Below are 22,736 nucleotides of genomic sequence, written 5' to 3'. Positions count from 1 at the left end.
TCTTTACAAAGGTGCACACCACAGTTCCTTTCTTGTAATTTACAAAGTAGCCCAATGTGACTTTTATGCCTCAAACACAGTTACCACTGTCTGATGTTACTTTGTATCCAGGCAGCCCGAGAGCTGAGTTCGTAACTTTGTAATCCACAAAAAGTAGAGAGAAAAATCACAGTCTCTGTCCACTTATAATATAGTTTTAACTTTTCTTTTACTTTTAACCAATCAAGTCCGAATTTGCAGGGTATAGTCCAACTTCTTTTAAGCTCCTTTCAAAGCTTCAGTTTTAATAAAACTTTGCTTGATACTTTAAACAAAGACGGAAGACTGACTTCCTTTTTAGCGTCTCCCGCTTTCAGCCAAAATTTACAAATTTGAGTTCAAATAGAGTCTCAGATTTCTTACTCACGAGTAAGTAGTTTCAGAATCAAATGTTGAAGGAAGAAAGGTCAGCGCTCATCAGCAGCAGCCGCGCGGCTTCACTTCCGCGGAAAGAGCGATGGATTCACAGCACCGCTACCCCCCCCACGTTCCGGGGCTCCTTACGGGGTCCCTTCTTCGTTTCGGAGGTCGCTCCTGGTGCCCGCCGAATCCCACGGCCACGGGCTCACTCTACCCGTGGTTTTTCTGAGTGGGTCGTCGCTGTGCCGCAGCGCACGACCCTTTTCCGCGGAGCCCCTCTTCAGCAGCTGAAGAGGACCGCCATTGCCGTTTCGCGCCGCCTCCGGAAGTCCCCCGTTTCTCTGGTTTAGACTTCATGTATTTGGAAGCTCTTCCTGATACTATCAAAAGGGAAGTGGTGTAGGGGTGTGAATCATTCACTATATATATTACATTGTATTACACACTCTCTCTATGTTCCTGAGAGTATGCGTTGCTGAAGACTACGTTTCCTGAAAGCGTTTTAGGTTTCCTTAATGAGGTCTCTGTTTCCTCCCACCTAGGGACTTGGAAGAATTGGCAGAATGCCACTGTGTCATTGTGCAGTGAAGCACAGTGAATCAGACATGGAGGGGTGTCGTTTTTCACCTTCTGGAGGGCTGAGGGTATATCTTCACTGGAAGGGTGAGCAGGAGGAACAGTACCAGACTTATATGCAAGGGACTCCTTGTGCTGAAGAGATCTGCATCGATATTGCACAGAAGATTGGTAAGTGGCCCATAGGGCTTGTCTAGAGAAATGTGGGAAACATGTAGCCCTTCTTGGAGAAGTGCCTTATCGCCCATGTGGATCAATATCTATAGAAAACCATTGGAATATGACATCCAGAGGCTTGGGCTGCAGTGGAGCCTTGCAATTGGATTTGTATGGAGTTGTACTCCCCCTGAAGGAGCAAGTTCACTGTCTGAGAGCCCTCCTGGACTCAACATTTTACGTGGAGGTATATGTGGTGGCAGTGGTGGCTTCTGCTAGCTTAGGGTGGTAGCTGGTGTACCATTCCTAACTAGAGAAGGCAGACCTTGCCTTGGTGACATCCAGTGACATCCAGACAAGACTACTGTAATGATACAGGAGGGGGAGAACAGGGAAAAATTTTTTTTCCTTGTTCTCCCCCTCTAAAACAAGGTGCGTTCAAGGTACATTCACCAGAGCTTGTGGGGCTGGCGGTGGGGGGAAGCGCTGCTTTCCCCCACCGCCAGCCTCAAAGATCCCTGAAGCCTTTGGAGCGCAGCGCCCCGCTGCCCTGCAGAGGTTTGCGCGCAGCCGTCCCCAAGCTAGAGCAGCGAGACGGAGCCCTCCGTCTCGCTGTTCTGGCTTGGGAACAGCCTTGCTAGCTTCTGCAGGACAGCGGGGTGAAGGCATCCCGCTGCCCTGCAGAGGTTTGCGCGCAGCCGTCCTCAAGCTAGAGCAGCGAGACGGAGCGCTACGCAGTGCTCCGTCTTCCTGTTCTGGCTTTGGGCTTAGCGGCACAGCCTGCATTCGCTCTATAGGACGCACACACATTTCCCCTTAATTTTTGGAGGGGAAAATGTGCGTCCTATAGAACAAAAAATACGGTAATTGGCCTACCTCCCCAGTCAATTGTGTATAGGATGCCTCTATTTTATTGACTGATCCTTCTAATCTTCTCAATTTTCTAATTCTTCTTCTAAAGTCTATTGATCTCTTAAGAGACTTTGTTTGCTCTGTCGTAATCTGCATAAGAATATCCACAGTGAGCAGGGACCCTGAAGATCTCATTCTCTCCCCCCCTTCTCTTTCTTCTTTTCCTTTTCTTGTAAGCAGCATTCTGAATGTTGAAGTTTTTCTTGCTTCACTTTATTAGAATTTCTGTCTCTAAACAGCTTCTATCCATTCAGCAATTGAACCATGTTTTGGCAACAATGTGAGATATGGCAAATTCCATCCTCAGGAATGCAGTGTTAGCTAGCAAAGTAGCTTTCAATTACTTAAAACACTTTAGTCAAAGAGTAAGAAAAAATAAAAAGCTTCACGTATGTCCCTTGTCCATTTAAAACTTTCTCATTTCGCACCATAAATCCAGCTTTTTGTCACTTTGATGATGGTGTGAACAGTAGCTTGCTTGCTTGCCTTCTTCTTATTATGGAAAGCAGTTCACTCACCAGGTGTTGGTTTTTGCTTTTTGCTAACAGACTCAGAAACTCTTTTAGGTTGTAAATTATCTCATTCCGAAGGCAATTAAGAAAGGGAGGTGCCCATAATAGGACTCCAGTGTAGTTTGAGCAAGTTGACAATTCTCAGCTTCCAGTCACTCAACTCACAGGGCAGGAGATGAGCCCCTCAGCAGTCCCCCTGTCCCACGAGGAGCAATCCCTTCTTTCCAGCTCCTTTTCAGAAGTGACTAGGTACAAGTAGATAAATAGGTACCACTCTGGCGGAAAGGTAAATGGTGTTTCCATGCACTGCTCTGGTTCACCAGAAGCGGCTTAGTCATGCTGGCCACATGACCCGGAAGCTGTACGCTGGCTCCCTCGACCAGTAAAGCGAGATGAGCGCCGCAACCCCAGAGTCGTCCGCAACAGGACCTAACGGTCAGGGGTCCCTTTACCTTTACCTTTAACACCACGGAAACAATGCTAATATGCCCAGGAACATCACCAAAATGCTGGAGAGGATGTACCTCCACAGGCACATACCTCCACATGTGGTGGGAATGTCCTAAAATCCAACTCTTCTGGACGTCAGTCATATAAGAAATATGCAAAATAACTAAGCAAGTATTAGAAGTCGCCCCAGAACTGGGTCTACTAAACATCTTCCAAGACAATAATGCTCACTCACAAAGAGCTCATAACCCACCTACTCTCGGCAGCCAGAAACATCATAGCCAGACACTGGAGAGACCTGTCAGGAGTAAGCATAGACCAATGGTATCAAATAGTATGGGAAACAGCCTTATAAAGACTTTTGAAATTCCCATTCTCTAGATCAAGACCACCCCCAGAAACATTATGCATACATCACAGAAGGGGTGTAACCTAAGACCACCCCTCAGATACATCCCACCTACATCACAGAAATTTAAATGTTGTTTTTCTCCTGTCACAGTTTATCTCCTGTCTGGCAAGTTACTTGATTGGATTGCCTGGGGAGCCTGGCCATTCTTTTGTAGTGGTAAAATACTTATTTCCTGGGCCAGGTCACAGGCTCACACCCTATTCATATCTTAAATGTGTCCTTAAGACAGGATTTGTGAGGAAAGAGACAATGGGGAGACTTTTCCAGTTTGACCTTGCAGAGAAAACATTTGGTCAGTTTAGGAATCAAAATGGTTCCAGGTTGGCCTTCCTGTGTTGATCTATGTATGTGCGGTTATGAACATTACCATATATCTAAGACCATAAAATTCCTATCACATTATAAAAATTAACCAACAAACTGAAACTAACACGGGGACAAATAGAAGAAGATGCCTTCACCCCAATATGGTTACCCTTTATCACATACACAGCTCAACAAGAACCCGCCAACAGCATTTGAATCAATCTGGCTAACCTGATCCAAAAATACACACACATATCCCACTCAAACATGAAAAATAGGTTCACCACAGCCAAGCACAAACAACCACACCCTAGGCCAACTCCAACCTCTCTCACCACCAAAGGAATACAAGTGAATAGTAAAGAGAACCCAGATAAGTGACGCTGACACAACCCCACATATACAGTAAGTAGAATAGAAGCATTGCCACTTGACCCCACCCCACTCACCATTCCCCTTCCCCCTCTTTCCCCCTTTTCTTCCTAATGTAACACTAATGTCTCAACAAATGAAACTGATCTGTAGAAAATGTAACTTGAAGAAAGAGACATTGCACATAAACCAATAAATCTTTAATAAAAATATATTAAAAATGAAAAGAAAAGAAGTGAAGCTGGCAGCCAGACTTGTGTCTAGCTATCAGCAAACATCACACTGTTATCACCATTGGTAAAAAACTGACAAAATACCTTCAGTCTGCTGTGATCCCTCCCCTGGAAGTCCCCAGGATAAAAGGATCTCTAATAAAAGGACTAGAAAAGTATTTTGCAGGGGGATGAGTGGTTTGCTTGATTTCCTGCAGCTCCTTATCACATACAGTTGTATAAATCTGCAGTTACATAAAAGAAGTGTGGTAGATGACACTGGACTGCAAATTGCTTTACAGTCTGAAGCTGTTCAGCTAGGCTTAAAGCCTTGAGCATTCTGCCTGTTTTTTTTAGCTTGGCAGGGCCTTAACGCTTGGATCCAAACCTAGGAGTACCTTCACATTCTATACATTTTGGGGTAGACTTGTGGCATGATTTGACTTTATAGAACAGTGGGATTTTATGAGCTTTGTTGCCCTTTTTATATTTGTGAATGTATTTGAGCTGAAGCCTAGTCCACACATTCAGTGGAACTTCTCCTGGAAGGAAGATCCTGAGATCCTAAAACCTGGTCCATTGGTCACCAGCTGTCAGGGACTAGAAGAGACCACCCCTGCAACCATGCCAGCATATACCTAATTACATTATACCATTGTGTAGATAGTAGACCACTTTGGGACCCAACCTTAGCTGGAAAACAGGTTATAGATAAATGTTTTGAGGTAGAATAGACTGTACCACTTCAGACTGCAGGCAAAGGACCACATTTCTAATGCTCTCTGCAGATAGCCTGCTCCCCATAGTGCTAGTTTTCTAAACTGAAATCTTTCTTGCTGGTGTGCTAGTTCTTAATGCTGGGAGCTTTTTAAATCGTCCTCATGATTTTTTTAAAAAGGCACCTCTCACCTGCACATGTAGACCATGGGCCCCAGGAGCAGAGGAGTAAAATTTTATGTGCCGCTGACTTCTGTTCTGCCCAGCACAGCAGCTGATGCAGTTCCATATACAGTACTTTTAAGTCAGGTTGGAGTGATGTGTGTGTGTGCCTAAAACCTCTTCAGTGGAAGTTCAGAGCAGGAGGTCCTTTCACTAAAAAGAAAAAAAGCATTTGTGTATGCACCCTAATCCTGGGGATAGGAACCTCAATTCTGCCTTTAGATGACATTGGGATGCAGTAAAGATAATGTTACAACTGACAAGGGTGCTTTCTTGGTTTCATGTAATATGCTATCTTATTTGTATTGATTGTTTCCCCAACCCTGGGCTCAGGGTTATCTCAGGGAAAGGGTCAGTTAGAAATTAGTGCCTTTTAAGGAGTGTCTATCGAGCTGTGCCCAATATGATAATTTCCTTCAACATTTCTTACTAGATCTTTTTGTCTTCCACAGGAATCACGCCAATCTGCTTGAGCTTCTTTGCACTGTATGATCCACTGGCCAAATTATGGTTCCCTCCTAACCATGTGTTTGACATAGATAGTGGCATTAAGTTGATTCTGCATTTTCGTTTGAGGTAAGAACATCCTTTCCCCATGTATTTCACCTTCACTTCTGTAGTTTTGGGATTAAATATTTATTGGCTTTACAACTGGGTGCTTGCAGAGCCCCCTGCCTAGCACCCATGAGCCCATGGAGATGCTTGAGCTTTCATTTAGATAGAAAGTTATGGAGCAAAATGTGCAGGTACCCTTCTAAGTGATTTCTGTGAAATGAGCCAACCTAGCTTCTCCTGCCTGCCAGTGATTTTAGCTGGTGAAGGAAGTCAGAACTGTGATTGGTAAGTGAGTAGTTGGGACACCATGCAATAGAAATCCCCAGACTCAGTGCTATTTTCTTCATCTTAAACATTTATATTCCCCTTGTGCGTTTAACTGCTGTATCTCCACAATCGGAAATAGCAGGACATAGCTTTCCACGGTAAACCTGACATTGTGCAGGGGATGGGGTGAGAAGCAGGAATGACTGCACTCCCTCTAATTCTGTGTTATGCCATGACTGGTGACTGGTACCCATGGCGTCTCTGAAAATACAAAATGTGCCCATCAGTCTGGTAAGGTCGGTGGCCCCTGTTGTAGCAGGTACCAGGGAATATGCTGACCCCTGAATTATTAGGTCAATTGATCGTAATTGGGTAGTGCTCAAAACTAATCAAGAAGCAGGTTGATCTCCTTCTCTGTGATTTATGTCCAGAGCTCAGACAACATACTGTAAGCATATGCTTTCTAAAAAGTTCACACACTGTATATGGTGATTACCTGGATCTGAATACCTTTGGGGTCATCTCTTTTCCCCTGCGTTCTGCCATTGTGTAAAGTCAAGTCAGCCTTAGCAAGTATAATGGCTTTTTTATGGTGGCCCTGGGTCTGTGGAATAGCATCTTGGAAGGGGTTTACCGAATCACGGTCTTTGGTGCATTCAGAAGGGGCTGCACATCATTCTTCAGAAAGATGTTTAGAAGACAGTGGATTTGGGTACTTAACTGCTGCTTTTTATGTTTTAAAAACATTGGCACAAGCAGCATATAAATAATAAATTGTAATTATTAGTGGGCATTTTATCTATAGTTGCAAGGCCTACTTTTTAGGAAGTGGGGTACATGGCAGCATTTTTTTGCAAGTTTTCTTACATATAATAAAGTAATTTGCCCAGGAAAACCTACTTGTGCATAGCCATTTAGGCTTTCTGAAAGCAGTGTAAGATTATTATAGTCAAGAAATGTTCAGTAAGTCTCATTTATATAAGTTCCATTAGACCGAGCAGGTGTTTGCTTTATTACCCATAGAATATCGAAATGACTGAGTTATTGTTGTGTATTAAAATGGTTTTTCATGTAGTGTTTGGTATATTGAGATGCTGCTTTGGGCATGTTGAATGGCAAGGCATGAATGCAATACATCCTGCATTCATAATACGTAGTTAGTTTGCCCTTGTTCTGGAAGCATTAAGTATGTCCACATTTGCCAGTAGTAGTGTCTTCCACTTTGAATTCAGAGTAGAATAATGGCACAGGACATAATACATTGATTTAATAATGGGAAAACACATGCGCCATTGCTGTTGGTGTCAAAATTAAATTGTCGTTTTTTTTTTCCTCCTCAGCATACTTCCTCCCTCAAGTTAGGTGAATCTGTGTCATGGTCAGTGTGGTTTGGCTACATAATTTAAAAGAGCTGGTTGTTTCTGCCAGAGAGCATGTGCTAGTATAAAAAGAGCATCCTGTCTGCTGTACCACAACAATACTGGGGTGTTTGAAAGTAGAGGGAGAGGTCTCAGCCTGGCCTCATTTCAACACTTCCTCAAATCTAATTTTCATATGTATCTGGAATGTTGATGCTCCTTGGGGCATCATATACACTTTTAGAAAAGTAACCTTAGTAGGCAATGGTGACTGGTGCCCACTGGAACTGGTAGGGTGACACCAGAGCAAATGACAGAAGGGGCCAATTCTTGTTTTGTCCCCATCCTCCCTGCTGAGTTCTACAAGGGTAATAACTGAGACTGAAGAGGGAGCTGGCAGTAAGAAAGCAGTCAGGTGGGGGCTGACTGAAGGAAGGCTGGGCTTGGTTTAGGAGGGCCCTGCTTGCCCCCCAGTGAACCAGCTTCCACCACTAGTAGGGTATTCTTTCCTTCTCAGACTCCTTAACTGTGCAGTCCTAAGCATATTTACTCAGAAGTAGGTCCCTCTAAGTTTAGTGAGACTTGCTTTCTAGTAAGTGCATCTAGGATTGTGATCAAGGTCTATTTGTTGTGTGTATTTTGGTACAAACTGTTGTAGATCCTTCAGGCAGATTTGCGTGTGTGCAACTGTGATCTGAGAAGGAAGTGGGTGGGAAGGAAGTGGGCAGGGTGCCTAGTACATCAATGAAGAGAACATCCTTCAGTTTCTGCGAATGCTGAGCTGAGCTTGGGCTTTAGTTTAGATTGTGTGTGGTGAATAGAATGAACCAGATGAATAGAACCAGAGTACACTGCTTTAACATTGGAGCAGTATTACCTTTTGACAGAACCTTTTCAGGAGATATAGCCATGCTTATCAGTATTATAAGCTTGTTTCAATCTAATTTACCCTAGCAAGTTCATTTATCTTGAAACTCACCGGTTTTCCTGTCTGGTGAATAAATTCCACTTCTTTACTACCCTGGAATCAATTTCATGAAGTCACAGACACACACACTCTCATACTCATTCAGATATTCAGCCTTTATTGGCGTAATATATATACGTATTAGTGTGTGTACTGTATTTCCTGAACAAAATTTGCTTGCACATACATCTACAGACAGCATCTTTGTTTTAACTCTTAAGTCAGCCTAGTTAGGTGGCCTTAGTTAATCTCTAGGAAGAGTGTCTGAATGGCTTCATAGTTCATGTACAATTTTACTTGCATCTACTGCTAGGATTTTAACTGTTTTTAATTGGCTTTAACTGTATTTATTGATAATTTTAATTCTTACAAACCGCTAGCGGTTTTATTGCAATCACATGGTATACAAATTTTGTTAAATAAAATAAGTAAGGATACCTTTTATCATACTTGTTTAGAAAACAGATTTTCACTGCCAGCTGAAGTATCCCAGAAGAACCTTGATACTGTTTGTCTCTAAAACATAAACAATAAAGAATTGCTTTAGCAATTGTAGCTAGCATTTATCCAGCACTGTTATTAAGTGCTGAAAACACTTTACAGGCATGCTATCAGCAATCCTTGCATCAGCTATGTCAGATGGGTCAGTATTATCTGGCTAATTAAGTCAGAGTGGTTTGCCAAAAGTTGCCCAGTGAATTCATGGCTAGGTTGAATCCTGCTTTTTATCACTCTGGTAAATCAGCTGCCATAAGATTATATTAAGTTCAGTAAGTTAGAATTTCTAGAGGGGCAGGGTTCGAAATTAGCAGGTGCCAGGAGCATTTTGTGCCTAAAGTTTCTCCATTTGCGAGGACCTCAAAAAGTCTGGGTGCTTTTTTTTGCGCCTGGCTGACACTCAAGTTTTACTGAAATTTATGTGCTTTGATGCCTTGAAGTATATGTTAAGGATAGACAATATGTTAAGGAGTTTAACAATAAAGAGTAGAGTGTTTTGAAAACTGAAGTATGGTACCAATATTTTTATTGTAAACACCTAATTAAACATGTATTAATAATTTCTGCTAAAAATGTGATATTAACAATGTGTCACTTGTGTGAATTGCGTATTAAATCATGCCTATCAAAATAATAAAAAGTGTTTCCCATCCCCTCCAGTGGCCACGAGACATTCTGTTTTGGCACCCACAATCCAGGCCCCAGGAGCCATATGGCTCCTAGCTTTTCAGCCTAGTTTCTAACACTGTAGAGGGGGTAGCTGTGTTAGTCTTGTTGTTTCTTAAATACTAGCAAATTTATTGTGGCATAAGTTTTCATTGGTTGCAGTATACTTCCTCAGATTAATTCATGCATCTGATGAAGTGGACTGTAACTCACAAAAGCTTATGCCATAATAAATGTGTACTTAATGTGCCACAAACATTTTTTTTTTGTTAAGTTTAAAATATTTACAGTTGAACTGTGTTATGTGCTGTGACCTGTACAGATGGTTTTCTGGTTTGCACTGACTACTATTTTCTCACGGAACTACAGGACTTCTGTCTAGAACCATTGTTCTAATAGTTTTCTTGCTATGAAACATGTAAGAAAAATTCAAAAGTGGGCTTACCACTGGTGAACAGGTTGAGTGACTCATTTCCTCCAAGTGATCAGAGAGACAAGCACTTGGAAAGAGTTCGACTCCCTTCCATGCATTTCAGGCCACTTATACTATATGTCTCAGATAGCCTGGATGGAAAAGTGGCCTAACAAATTGTGAACTAGTAAGCTTCTGTGAGGGTGAGAAGGTACAAGGCATAGATGCCATAAATTAGAGTTGGAAGAAGTAGAAGAGCACCTCTCTGACCTAGGTCTTGCGTTCCTTGAGGAATATGCACCTTGCCTGGGCAAAGTTTAATCATTCCTGCCTCTCATACATCAAGTAAGATGTGCATATTCTCTCTCTCTCAGGTATTATTTCCGAAACTGGCATGGGACAAATGAGAAGGAGCCAGCTGTCTGTCGCAGCCTCCATCGCACAAGTGACTCTGAGGACAAGTCACAGCAAGCAAGAGGCGAGCAAGGCAGTGCCCTGCTGGATAAACCATCATTTGAGTATCTCTTTGAGCAAGTATGAAGCTTTGTTGATGTTGTTCTGTTCAGATTAAGCCTGTTATGTATCTGCCATCCCACCCTCTTTGGACTGTCCAGAGAGGTTTCCATCCTTCTTCCTTAAAATTGAGTTTTGTTGAGATTCCATGGCTTCATCTGGCAAACTTAGATATCTCTTCAGTTGCACTTTCAAAGCCATAAAGGCCAACTCCATGCTATACAGCAGATTCATCCATCTCCCCTGACCAGCCTGTGCAATCCAGACTGCAGCATGCCTTGGGCAGAGAAGAGGTACACCACAGTGAAGCGCACACAGAAGAAATAACTCTGTATGTCAGGCACTTGGAGCCTAAGTGTCTGTCAAATAGCTTAGGCGGTAAATAGCAATCCAGGAGGATGAAATTACTTACACAAAAAATGTAAGTAAGGAAGCAGGAGTGGATAAAAGCTGTTGAGGCTACTGGTGACATCAACAGACTCTAAGCCAGCACGAGGGAAGTGATGAAATGGGGCATGCGGGGGTGGGGAGATTAGTAGACTTCTCAGCTTTCCTCCTTCCTCTGAGGAAATGTGATGCAGATAGTTAGTTCTTATATTCTAGATCTGTTTTCAGAGAGGTCAAGCCAGCCAAATGAGCCACATTCCACCAAGGAAGGAGAAACCCCTTTCTCATAGTTATTAGGCAGCCTGATTCCACCTCATATATGGTGTGTAGTCAAGCCCTAAATTTTGGAAGAACTGGATGAGATAAGATGGAAAAGTTTATTTCCCTCCTTTTTACACAACTGCTAGTAGTGTTGCCTACATGAGACTGCAGTTTGGATCCCTGACATCATTTGAGTTCAGATCTCCAGTAGCTAACTTGAAGAGCCAAAGGAGAGACTGATTTGGGACCTGTTAGCTTGGGAATGTACCTCCATAATTTTTGATCTTTTTCTTCCCAGGGGAAATATGACTTCATTAACGACATTGCCTCTCTAAAAGACCTACACACTGAGCAGGAGATTCACCAGTTTAAAAATGACAGCCTGGGGATGGCTGTCCTCCACCTGTGTCACATTGCACTTAAGAGAGGCATCTCCCTTGAAGAAGTGACAGAGAGAACCAGGTGAATTATTGTGGGGATGGGACAAGTAGTTGTGTTTATGGTGTGCTTCCCAATCCAGTAATCCCAAACTGCTTTGCAGGGGGTTGTTGGTATGTCCTCTCTCCCCCCATCTTCACTTGAAGTGTGGCATTGATACACATGGGTTGGTCGTCCCGCTTACTGTGTTTATTTCTCTTGCAGCTTCAAGGAGTGCATCCCCCGTTCTTTTTGTCGGCAGATTCAGCAAAACAATTATCTGACCAAATTCCGCATGAGGAATGTTTTTAAGAAGTTCTTGCAACGTTTCCAGAGACATACAATGAGCTCTGGCAAGCTGACGGAACAGGACATCATGTATAAGTACCTGGTGACCTTGGAGAACCTGGCCCCACGTTTTGGGAGTGAGTTCTTCATGGTCCTCTCACTGGAAACTGTTTCAGAGGGTGAGAAGGTGCCACTTTACATCAATGGTGGGCACACACTTCTGGAGAACTTCCATTCCCCTCCTCCCAGTGACAGGCTTGCTACGCATGAGGTTCTGGTCACGGGCACAGATGGCATTCAGTGGCGTCCCATCTCTGCTGAGGTAAGTTCATTTGTGAGTTCATCACCACCTATTGTCATCAGTAACAATCTCTCCATCCCTGGGCACTGGGACTCCACTTCCTGGATTGGAAAGCCATGTTGAGTACTTAACTTTATTTGGCACAATACATTAATTTTGCTCTGGGTTTTAGCTCACTTCTCAGGGGATCAGGGCAAGTAATCAGTTAATGAAAAGCCCAAGTTACCAATAGTTAAGCCAGGAAGTCGGGTCAACCCAAGCTGAATTGCAGTTATATCTTTCCTGTACTAGAGCAAGAGTCACAAAAAGATGGGGGTTGGGAATCAGGTTACTGGTTCAAAATATAGGTCTGAATAAACTGAACCTGACATGGTTAGTAAACCCTAACCATGATGATGTAGATGTGAGACTTAAGTTTAGAAGGGTTTTGCACATTTTGCGTTTGTCTTGACTAATTTGTCCCTTTCAAGAAGCAATTTGCAGGGTTCAAAGCTGCACATTGTGGCTGTTATTCCTGCCATCACTCTAGCCTTTGCTTTGACTTTGGAGGCAGGGATTGTCTCATCCTGACATGTGTTTCACTTCAGAGGCACTTCAAAAGAAACCTGAGGACCTTGGGCTAAACTTTTGATCTCTGACCTAAAATACGTGCTCACCAGTGGTGAACAAGTGCACTGTGGTTGACCATATAGTTGAAAATAAGTAGGCTAGTTGGCTGGTTGCCTCTGATTGGATAGCAGCCAGAAGCTTCAGTCTTTAAGCTGACTCAGCCTTCGGAGACACACTTTGAAGAGCAAGTTTTTCAGAAAAGTGAAGAGTGTCTTAGTAGCAATAAAAAATTCCACTCAATGCCACCGCAGTGCATGCCATTCTGTGGGTCTTTACACTCTTGATAGCAAAGTCATGCCAGGTACATCTTAGATGTGGTAATTGAACATAAGCATAGAGGGAAGTTCCTTAAATATTCTGGACCTGAGTCGTTTAGGGCTCTGGCACCATTAGTTGAGTTTTAAAGTCACTACAGAATTGGTGGAGATTGTGGAGCACTGGCAAATGTGCTCCCAATGATCCAAGGTAAGCCACAGCAGTTTGTAGCCACAGAAACTGCTTCTTGGGAACTTGAACCTCCTGGCAGAAACATCTCTAAATCAGAAACTCAGGGTGGTATCCAATGAAGTATGGATACTAGTATGCATACTAGTGCAAGGATTTCAGCTTGTGCAATTGAGTTTTCCCCTTGCACAGTTCTGTTGTGTAGCCAGAAGTCCTTGCTCTAGTGGAAGTACTCTGTTGGATACCACCTCAACTATATTACAGCAAAAAACAGCAGCATAAAATGGTGGGGAAAATGAATTCCTTCATGGGTATTATGCCACTGTTGCTATTCTGGACATCCTCACTCTCCAAACTATCCACCTAGCTATGTGCATGCTTCTTCTCAGCAGTAGAACTTTAACAGTGGCCAAAAAGATTCAGAGGCTGGGAAATACTCAGCTTCTGGAAAATGCTGGTCAACTGTCACAGGAGCCAGCAGCAAGCACATTTGGCAAATAGCAGAGAGAAACAAGGTACACAGCTCACTTCAGCTAGCAGCTCTTTTATTAGTGTCAACACAGAAACACACCAAGATTCATGAAGTATACTCCTGCAGCATGAGCTGTTGCCCAAAGTGGCTAGCTCCTCCCATCCTGTCTATTTTCTATGCTTCAGACCTCAAGGGACCCTCTTTGTTTCTGCCTGGTTTTCTGTTCTGTTATGTGGAGTAATTGTCTTGTTTTAGAGGTAAACAGTGGGTCTGGGAGGCTGTAAAGGGACAAGCTGTCAGCTGGTGCTGATGTTGCCTTTATTAGACCTGATTCCTATCCTTGCTCAGGGCCGGGGCTTCTGTGTGTTTCCTCCTGTTCCTCACCCTCCTGACTCCCAGCTTCCAGTATTTCCCAGTCCTCCTCCTCCTCCTCCTCCTCTGGGGGGGTTTCCTGTTTCCCACCACCATAAACCTGAGTCCAAACTGTCCTCTCCTGCACTTTCCCTGGAAGCCTCTTGGGCAGGCAGTCTCCACCACTCCTCTTCTAGCCAGTCCCTGACATCAGCCAAATCTTGCATTTTCACTATGTGTATAGCATGACCTAGTGCCCTAAAATCCTCAAAGCTCAATAGTAGGGTAATTTGTTTTCCTCCCTCTTTCAACCCTGAAACTGCCTTTGGAGCTACCTGTGCTGCAGTGCTGGTGTGACAGTCCTGGAGCTTGGGCTCTTAGCTCTGTCTTTCTTTTGTAGAGATTGGAAAGCCATCCCCAAAGAGGTTATTTGGGAAAGAAGGCCAGGACTAAAGACCACAAGCAGCCTTACCAGCCAATGGAACGACGTGAATCCAAATGGGTACACTTCTGTGACTTCCAGGAGATCACACACATTGTTATCAAAGACTGCAGAGTCAGCATCCACCGTCAAGACAATAAGTGCCTGGTAGGTGGGAATGTGTCCCTCTGCTACTCACCTCGATTCATTTACAATTACTTCTGTGAACTGTTGGTGACTGACCAAGAACGAGGCCTTCAGGTCACAGCAGGTAGCTGAATTATGCCAATTCAGTGTGTAGCAGCCGTGGAAAAGGCAAATTCCATTACAGTGGACCCTCCAGATACAAACTTAATTCATTCCGGGGGTCCGTACGTACCCCAAAAAGTCCGCAACATGAGGCTCTGCTTCTGCGCGTGCACGTGGCGCAATAGAGCACTTCTGCGCACACATGTGAGGTGAAACCCAGAAGTATACAGTTCCGGGTTTGCCGCGTTCGCAACCCGAAAGTTATGTTACCCGAAGGTAAGGTAAGCTGAGGGTCCACTGTACTAGGGTTTGTTAGGAAAGGGATTGAAAAATAAAACTTGCAATATCATGATGCTTTTATACAAACCTGTGGTGCAACTTCATTTGTAATATTGTGTAAAGTTCTGGTTGCCTCACCTCAAAAGGGATAGGTCCAAGTTGGAAAAGGTTCAGAAAAGGGCAATGAAAATGATCAAGGTATGAAAAAAGCAGATAAAGAGAATTTTTTCTCCCTGTCTCATAGCACTAGAACTCAGGGACATTGAATGAAGCTAAGTTTTGGAAGATTGAGGACAAATGAAAGTAATTCTTCATACGTGCATAAAGAGGATCAGATAATTCTTGAAGGATAAGGCTGTCAGTGACTACAAGCCACAGTGGTTATGTTATACCCCCAGTATGTTTCTAAATATCAGTGGCTGGGAATCACGTGTAGAGAGTGTTTTGTGCTCATGTCCTGTTTGTGGGCTTCCCATAGACATCTGGTTGGCCACTATGAGATCAGACTACAAATTCTGTGCATATGGAATCTCAAAGGTGCATACTCTGGGCTGCTAGACTAGAACTAGACATTAGGGATATGCACAGTTTGGTTCGCTTCCCCCATGTCCTGGTGTCACAACAGTATATTTATTCATAAAAATTATACACTACTTGATTGTAAAAAAAAATTCAAAGTAATTTACCATGGTACCTTGGTTGTCGAACTTAATCTGTTCCGGGAGTCCATTCGACTCCCGGAACCGTTCAAAAACCAAGGTGCGGCTTCTGATTGGCTGCAGGAGCTTCTTGCACTCAACGGAAGCTGCGGAAGCTGCATTGGATGTTCGACTTCCGAAAAATGTTCACAAACTGGAACACTCATTTCCAGGTTTGCGGCTTTCGGAAGCCGATTTGTTCAGGAGCCAAGCCGTTCGAGAACCAAGGTACCACTGTACAAAAAAGACAAAACACTTAAATTACCACAAACAAAAATTAGCAATAATTTAATACTTTTGAAAAGTTAAAACAATAATAGTCTAAAACCAGATTAAAACACACAGCAACTTTCTAAACTTGCAAATGCCAAAAAAGTACAGTGAAGGCACCTGCCTTATAGCAATAGGCAGGGAGTTAGTTCCAAAGTATAAGTGCTGCCACACGAAAAGATCAAGTTACTACAAATGTGAAGCAGGTATGATGTGGTACCTGAAACAGTGCCAATGCCACAGATCAGAGTGGCTGAGTAGGCACATATGGCAAAAGGCAATCTCATAGGATTGCCATCTTTCTCCAATGGAAATTTTCCCCAGAGCATTCAGGAACATAATGGGTTCCATCACTTTCTGAGGGCAGGTTATCAGAATGGGCCCACCACCCTTACATGTGATGGATGTGTCTGTTCCATCCAATGTTGCCTTGTATGACTGATCTGCAGCTTTTAGAGACCCTTTTAGAAACAACAAGTTCAGCTGGGTAGGTTGAGTAGCTCTGTTCAGTTGTAGAGCACCTTCTTTGCATACAGAAGGTCCCAGGTTCAGTGTCCAGCAACTCCAGGAAGGATTGGTGGAGACACTTGTCTGACAACCTAGAGAGCTGCTTGCCAGTCAGTGCATTCTATGGAATGAAATTTATAAGAAGAAGAAGAAAATAGAAATAAAATTTAAAAACCATCCAGCATCCAGCACAGCACATTGCTATTGCTACAACAGGCAGTAAAATCATTAAGTGGTCTTTCAAGACCATCAGCAATTTTCAGGTGGTACATGGAAAAAACAGCCTGGAAAACACTGGCTTAAAGCACTGTAGCTTCCCAAGGGCCTTCAGCCCAGCACTGTGGCCCAGGACTAATGCTTAATGACTGTGCTTTCAAAAAAATTTCTATCTAGGATCTGACTCTTTCATCCTACGAAGCTGCCCTCTCCTTGATTTCACTGGTGGATGGTTATTTCAGATTGACAGCTGACTCTAACCATTACCTGTGCCATGAAGTAGCCCCGCCACGGTTGGTAATGAGCATTCAGAATGGTATCCACGGACCCATGCAGTAAGTGATCTCTGCTTAAACCATTCAACATTTTCTTCTCAGAACTTGGTTTGGGACAGGGGTCTCCACAGGCCATATCTAAAATGTTTTCTTTTCCTAGTGAAGAATTTATTATGGCTAAACTGAAGCGAGAAGAACAGGAGGATGGCCTGTATGTCCTTCGCTGGAGCGTCCTTGATTATAATAGATTGATCTTGTCGGTATTGAGGAGAGGCCAGGTGAGATTTGTGGAAGTGGTTGTGGCCTGTTCTAATTCTATAGGTTGTGTAAAGCAACTTTCCCCTGCATCCCCTGTTCACCTCTTAAATAGTTTCTGAGTTTTCTCTCAATCCTCCAGAGCAGATCTGGGTACAGAGCAGGGAGAGGAGAGGCAGGGAAGTTGTTTCACTTGCACATTTATTTTGTTGAATACAGCCCTTGTCCTTGATGCTTTGTGAATGAGCCTTTTCCAAGTATGAGTATGTTGCTGTTGATTCTGAGCAGGGTGATCAATCTGTGCTAGGCTACTGGCAGTATATTGTCCAACCAATTTCATACAAAGAAATGAAGATAATGGAAAGCCACTGGGGAAACAGGACTGAGGTTCTTGTGTCTGCTGTATGTCCATAAAATGGAATTGAGCAGATGAAAAATGAAAGCTGATAAGCAGCTGTAAGCCATGGTTGCTCAGATTGGTTTTGTGTGATGTCTGCATAGATTCACAGAGTACGCTTTATGGTTGCATTAATAAGTCAACTAAGATTGCTGACTCTAGTTTCCCACAATATAAATGTGTTAGTCACTTGTTTCCAAAAAGGTTTGGAGGTTGTTGTTGGAAAACTCTGTAACATACCCGTGGCTCACCACTTGGGGACCATTCTTACTTACTGCAGGCAAACACCAGAGTTGTTATTTGCAAACCTCAGTTAGCACTTTTAATGAACTCTTAAGATCATTAATGCTATTGAACAGGCAGTTCTTTTAACAAATTATAGTACTTTGTTATAATACAGTCTGTACATTATTATATTTTTTATAAGGCAAACTGAAAACCATTAAAAATAGATTGGATTTGATTCAGAGTTAATCACGTGTAACAGGTGTAGCTGACTTTTGTCCCCAATGCAGCCTTACCAAAAATGCTCCTTAGAAGGTCAAGGGACCCTGCTGAATGGGGTAGGTTCATAGCAAGGGGCTTGAGGTGGAGGGGAGAGATCCCCGGAAATCAGGTTGATGCAGCTTTTGAAGCTGGAAGCTGTGCTTGTAGAAAGTGATTTGGTCTGAAACAGCTGTGCTCATGCTTTTCATGAAGATTGAAGGAGTAAGAAGCATGTTCCTGTGGTCTGCTGACTTCTGATCATTGGGACAAATAGGGGGGTGTAAAGTTTGAAATGCCTGTGAGTGGGACAGGCATTTGGGGAGAGATGTGTTCCATGGTCTGCATATTTCAAGCAAGGCTGCTGGCTGGGCATGTAGGCTAGTGTCCAGCTCTTACTCTCTCTCATGCTTCTTGTTTGCCACAGTCCTTCCAGAGCCAGGATGCCACAAGCTACAGACAGTTCCGAATCCAGAAGAAGGGGAATTCCTTTGTGCTAGAAGGCTGGGAGCAAGAGTTTCCAAGCATCCAAGAACTGATGAATGCCCTTAAAGGCTGTACTCTGAGATCTGGAAATGAGACCTTCATTTTCCGCAGGGGGTCTCTCCCAAAGCCAGGAGGTATAAGTCAAGAATTGTAAATACTGTTCCTTTTACAGTGACCTAGTGATATTCTCCCAAAGATAATCTGGCTACATGAATATAGTATAGAAACAGAAGAGGTGAATCTGCTACACAGCATAGGGCCTTTTTCTTACCACAAGACCTTGTAATTGTTTAGCGTTTTACTGAATATCCAGCAGTTCAGGGGATTCAGATGTTGGTCCAAGGCATAATTACTGCTGAAGTTGCAGCTTTTTAAAACCACAGTCATGGATAATGTAGACCAGACTTTAAACAGAAGTATGTGGCCACATTAACATGGTGGTTTCTGGGTACTTAACCAGAATTAAGCACTATCTACACTGAGAGTACTATTGGATATCAAGGGAAGCAGCATCCCTAATCTGCATTTTTCACTGTAGGTTAAGAATAAACTTGGACCTCCAATATACTTCGTTTGCCTGATCTAGGTATAAAATCAACATTTGTAATTGAAAGAACTAGCAGTCACAAACCTTGGGCTTGTGTTCTTCTCCAGCTCTAACAGGAGAATAGCTAAAGCTTCTAGTCAGGGTTTCATGTTGATATGTTTTAATTGCATTTTCTCATTTCACACAAATACAAGAAACTCTGGTTTGTACAAACTATAGCTAGTGAAGAAACTGGGATATCAAACTAGGATTAACCTGTGGTTTAATACCATGGTTTCTTAACTATGGTTTTAATAAACCACAGTTTTCTGTATAGAGAGGAAACCGAGGCTTGTTTTTATGTCTGAATCAGGCCACTGTGTGAGAACATATCCAGGATAGCCTCTATTCATTCTTGTCATGTTGTTTTCCAGAAGTAAAACCTCTCTGTTAGTTGTGTGAACTAACTATTATTTCATGAACAAGAATCACCTGAGCTTTTCAGGTTCTTCACTTTAGCACCATCCTTTCCAGTGCACTCTGTTTGGGCGAGCTTTAAGAAACCCCATCAGTAGGCTTACACAGGGCTTCTGCTTGTGCAATCGGGCTTCGTCTCCCCCTTCCCACCTCCTGAAATTGGCTCTGGGTGGGGGCAGGAGAACCCCCAGAACAGCATGCAGTGAAAGAGAGGGGATCTGGCAGGCTGCACTGCTTCTGCAGTGGAACATTAAATTCCACCCAGTGTCTTGAAAGAGGTGCTAATTTAGCAACAAGATATTGACAGAAAGAAGCTGTATTCAGGGAGGAATGCTGATTAAACTCACTTAGGGAATTCCTTAAATTAAAACCTCTTAACTCTCATTGGGTAGCAGCATGCAGTTACTGATTATTATACCCTCCCATATACAAGTTTCTGTTTGTGAACAAAGTTGTGAAATACTTTCTTAGAAATGGTCTGCTTTTCTGTTCTGTTCTGTTCTTGTTTTTTTTTTAGTGTGCTTTTGTAGATCTGATCTTTGGGACTAATCTCTCTCCTACAGAGATCTCAGACCTGCTGATCACACGAAAAGTGAAGGACAGCACCCGACAAATTCTGAACTTGACGCAGCTGAGCTTCCATCAGATCCGAAAGAATGAGATCACCCAGGTCAGCCCTGTTGTCTTGTGACTTTTGTGGGGGATGAAGGATTAGGATTATAAAGGTGTATCAACCTGGAAAGGACCTAACATTCTCTTTTCGTGCAAGGAACTTTAATCCCAAGTCTTCTGACCATGCAGTATGCTAATTTTGATGTAATGCCAAACTAAGGCTTAGGAACCTATTAGACAAGTTGCTTAGATGTTGCTTATGTGTCTAGTCTCATGGCTTCCAGTATGAGTTTTATGCCTTCCAGGGGGTGGAAATTGACTTCACTGTGTGCCTAACAAGCATTGCTGGAAGACAGAAGTTGGTTTTACTGTTATATAACAGAACTATGAATCCTGTCTTTAGTTCTAGTTGGAGTGAAAGATTCACAGGAAACCATGGTGGGTTATAGGACTGGGATGTGGGTTGGTGGGGGGTTTTGTTGACTTTTTGTTGTTACTGTTATATTATTTTTGTAGCTTTGTTCTTAGATCTTATAATGTGGAAATTGTTCAAACTGGTTGTGTACATTTTGATGTTTTATATTTATTGTTTATGACTACTTTTGTTATGTTTGTAAATCTTTCCATCTTGTAAGCTGCCTTGAGCATGATCTTAACTATGGAAAGGTGGCATACAAATAAAATGATGATGATAACACATCCATGTCTTAAATCTCCTTCAGAGAGCTCACCTGGGACAAGGGACGTGCACCAACATTTATGATGGAGTGCTGCATGTATGCGGTGCAGCTAATGGTGATGACGAGACGGAATACTACTCTACCGAGCAGAACAACAACAATCGTGAGATGCATGTAGTACTCAAAGTGCTTGACCCTAGCCACAGGGACATTGTCCTGGTGAGTTGTTATTGGCAGCTGTCTATCTCAAAAGACAATGGAGTATGCCTCTGGGCAGGGGAGGAAATCAAACCGCTGCATTAGTAGCACCAGAGTTACCTCCCTAAGGTGCAAGCCTGGGCGGTGGGTGGGGGGGAGGTCCTGGGCTGCCCAGACAACAAGACTCCCCTCTCAACCTCACTGATGTGGTCTAAAGGAAAGCAGGGCAGTGCGTTTGGCACCAGCTTGTTTGCAGGAGTCGCCAGAAGCAGCCGTACAAGGCGCCATCCAACTGTCTTAGGGACTCCACTCTGGATTTGAGTAGGGTTTATTCCTTAGCATTTTCTTCTTCCAAAGATGTCCTGAAAGTCACTGGAGTTTTAGAATCAGAGTTTTCCTGCTCCTAGATGTGCTACCTTCCCAGGTTGACAAGCCCCATCTGTCATCTTTTTGACCGTTGGATCCACATTGCTCTCGTTCGCTCAATCCACCGGAGCCTGTCTTTGCATTCAGGAGAAGTTCCTAACTCACTGAGGGTTTGAGACCCATCAGCTACCCTCACCTGGTTTAGCTGGCCAGTCAAAGCTGTTCCGAGAGTGTGGCTGCAGTCACATGCTTACAGCTTCTAGGAGCCACAGGTGAGAACTGAGTGTAGGGTGGGGACCAAAGGTGGACAAACTACTCCAGAAAGAGCACAATGTGTCCCCCACCAGAGATACTACCCCTCCCCATACACCCCATACATCCCTTTCTAATAAGCAAATTGGAAAGAGAAAGGGAGTAGGGATCTTAAAACTGTAGCAGGGGAGCCAATAGGCATCCTAGCTGTCTACTTGTATGGAGTGTGTCTACATGTATGGAGTGGGTATAGGGGGTTAATGGCAGGTTAATGGCAGGAGGGTTGGTGAGTGGAGCAAACGGGTTCATCTTCCAATTTGTCTATATAGTCATTTGGATAATGAACTCTTAGGAGAAAACATGTTCTTGTCAAATGTGATGATCAGTGCGCTGGCAACTAGTTTTTATTTTACTTATTTTATTATTTAGTTACATTTTTTCCCTTTTGTTTCCAGAATTGCTACCTCCTTTTATAACAACAAATATAATTACAGCAGTGTGATTATAAAAAAGTAAATGCAAGATACATTTTGAACCAGAACAGATCTCTAGCTAGCTTTATTTTTTAGAAAATGTTTGTTTATGAAGTTTATTTGTCTTGATGGCAAATGCAAATGGCAGATAAAAAATTAACTGCACAACACTGGAAAAGGTAAGAAGAGCTGCAGAATTGCTATTGGGCTGGGAATCCAATCAGTAGTTGCTGGAATCTGGTCCTGTGCTAGGATTGAAGTGCCCCAGTTGCGTTCCTTGGATAACAGCTCTCATGTGATGGCCTCCCTTCTGTCCTCTGCAGGCATTCTTTGAAACAGCAAGTCTGATGAGCCAGGTTTCCCACATCCACTTGGCTTTTGTGCACGGGGTTTGTGTGAGGGGCTTAGAGAGTGAGTATTAACTGCTTTCTGTTGTGTGGCTTCTCCCTGTATAGCTCACTGAGATGTAATTGTCTTGTGTTCTCAGCTGCCCTGCATATTTCACTATTTTATTCTTACGGTCCTGCAGTTTTTTATTATTTGAGAAATACCGTGTGTTTCATTTTGTATTTGGGGAAACAGTGTCAGACTTCCACCCACTTAT

The 22,736-nt window shown here is 43.1% G+C and overlaps 1 protein-coding gene across 4 annotated transcripts in view; it reads left to right on the top strand.

Annotated features, from left to right (window-relative positions):
- The window catches only part of TYK2 (tyrosine kinase 2), a 53,367-nt gene that overhangs the window by 13,036 nt on the left and 17,595 nt on the right, over positions 1–22,736 (top strand). For all 4 annotated transcript variants that reach the window (XM_080988055.1, XM_080988056.1, XM_080988053.1 and 1 more), the window contains exons 2-13: positions 942–1,146; positions 5,699–5,822; positions 10,344–10,503; positions 11,429–11,592; positions 11,773–12,157; positions 14,413–14,601; positions 16,830–16,987; positions 17,088–17,205; positions 18,490–18,682; positions 20,115–20,221; positions 20,886–21,062; positions 22,456–22,543. In XM_080988055.1, the coding sequence (XP_080844181.1) occupies positions 963–1,146; positions 5,699–5,822; positions 10,344–10,503; positions 11,429–11,592; positions 11,773–12,157; positions 14,413–14,601; positions 16,830–16,987; positions 17,088–17,205; positions 18,490–18,682; positions 20,115–20,221; positions 20,886–21,062; positions 22,456–22,543 (2,047 nt within the window). In that variant the 5' untranslated portion in view covers positions 942–962. The remainder of the gene's footprint in view (positions 1–941; positions 1,147–5,698; positions 5,823–10,343; positions 10,504–11,428; positions 11,593–11,772; positions 12,158–14,412; positions 14,602–16,829; positions 16,988–17,087; positions 17,206–18,489; positions 18,683–20,114; positions 20,222–20,885; positions 21,063–22,455; positions 22,544–22,736) is intronic.

This window comes from Podarcis pityusensis (genome assembly GCF_964106645.2).
Source record: "Podarcis pityusensis genome assembly, chromosome: 17".
NCBI classification, from domain to species: Eukaryota; Metazoa; Chordata; class Lepidosauria; order Squamata; family Lacertidae; genus Podarcis; species Podarcis pityusensis.
This window is presented reverse-complemented; position numbering and strand designations above follow the sequence as displayed.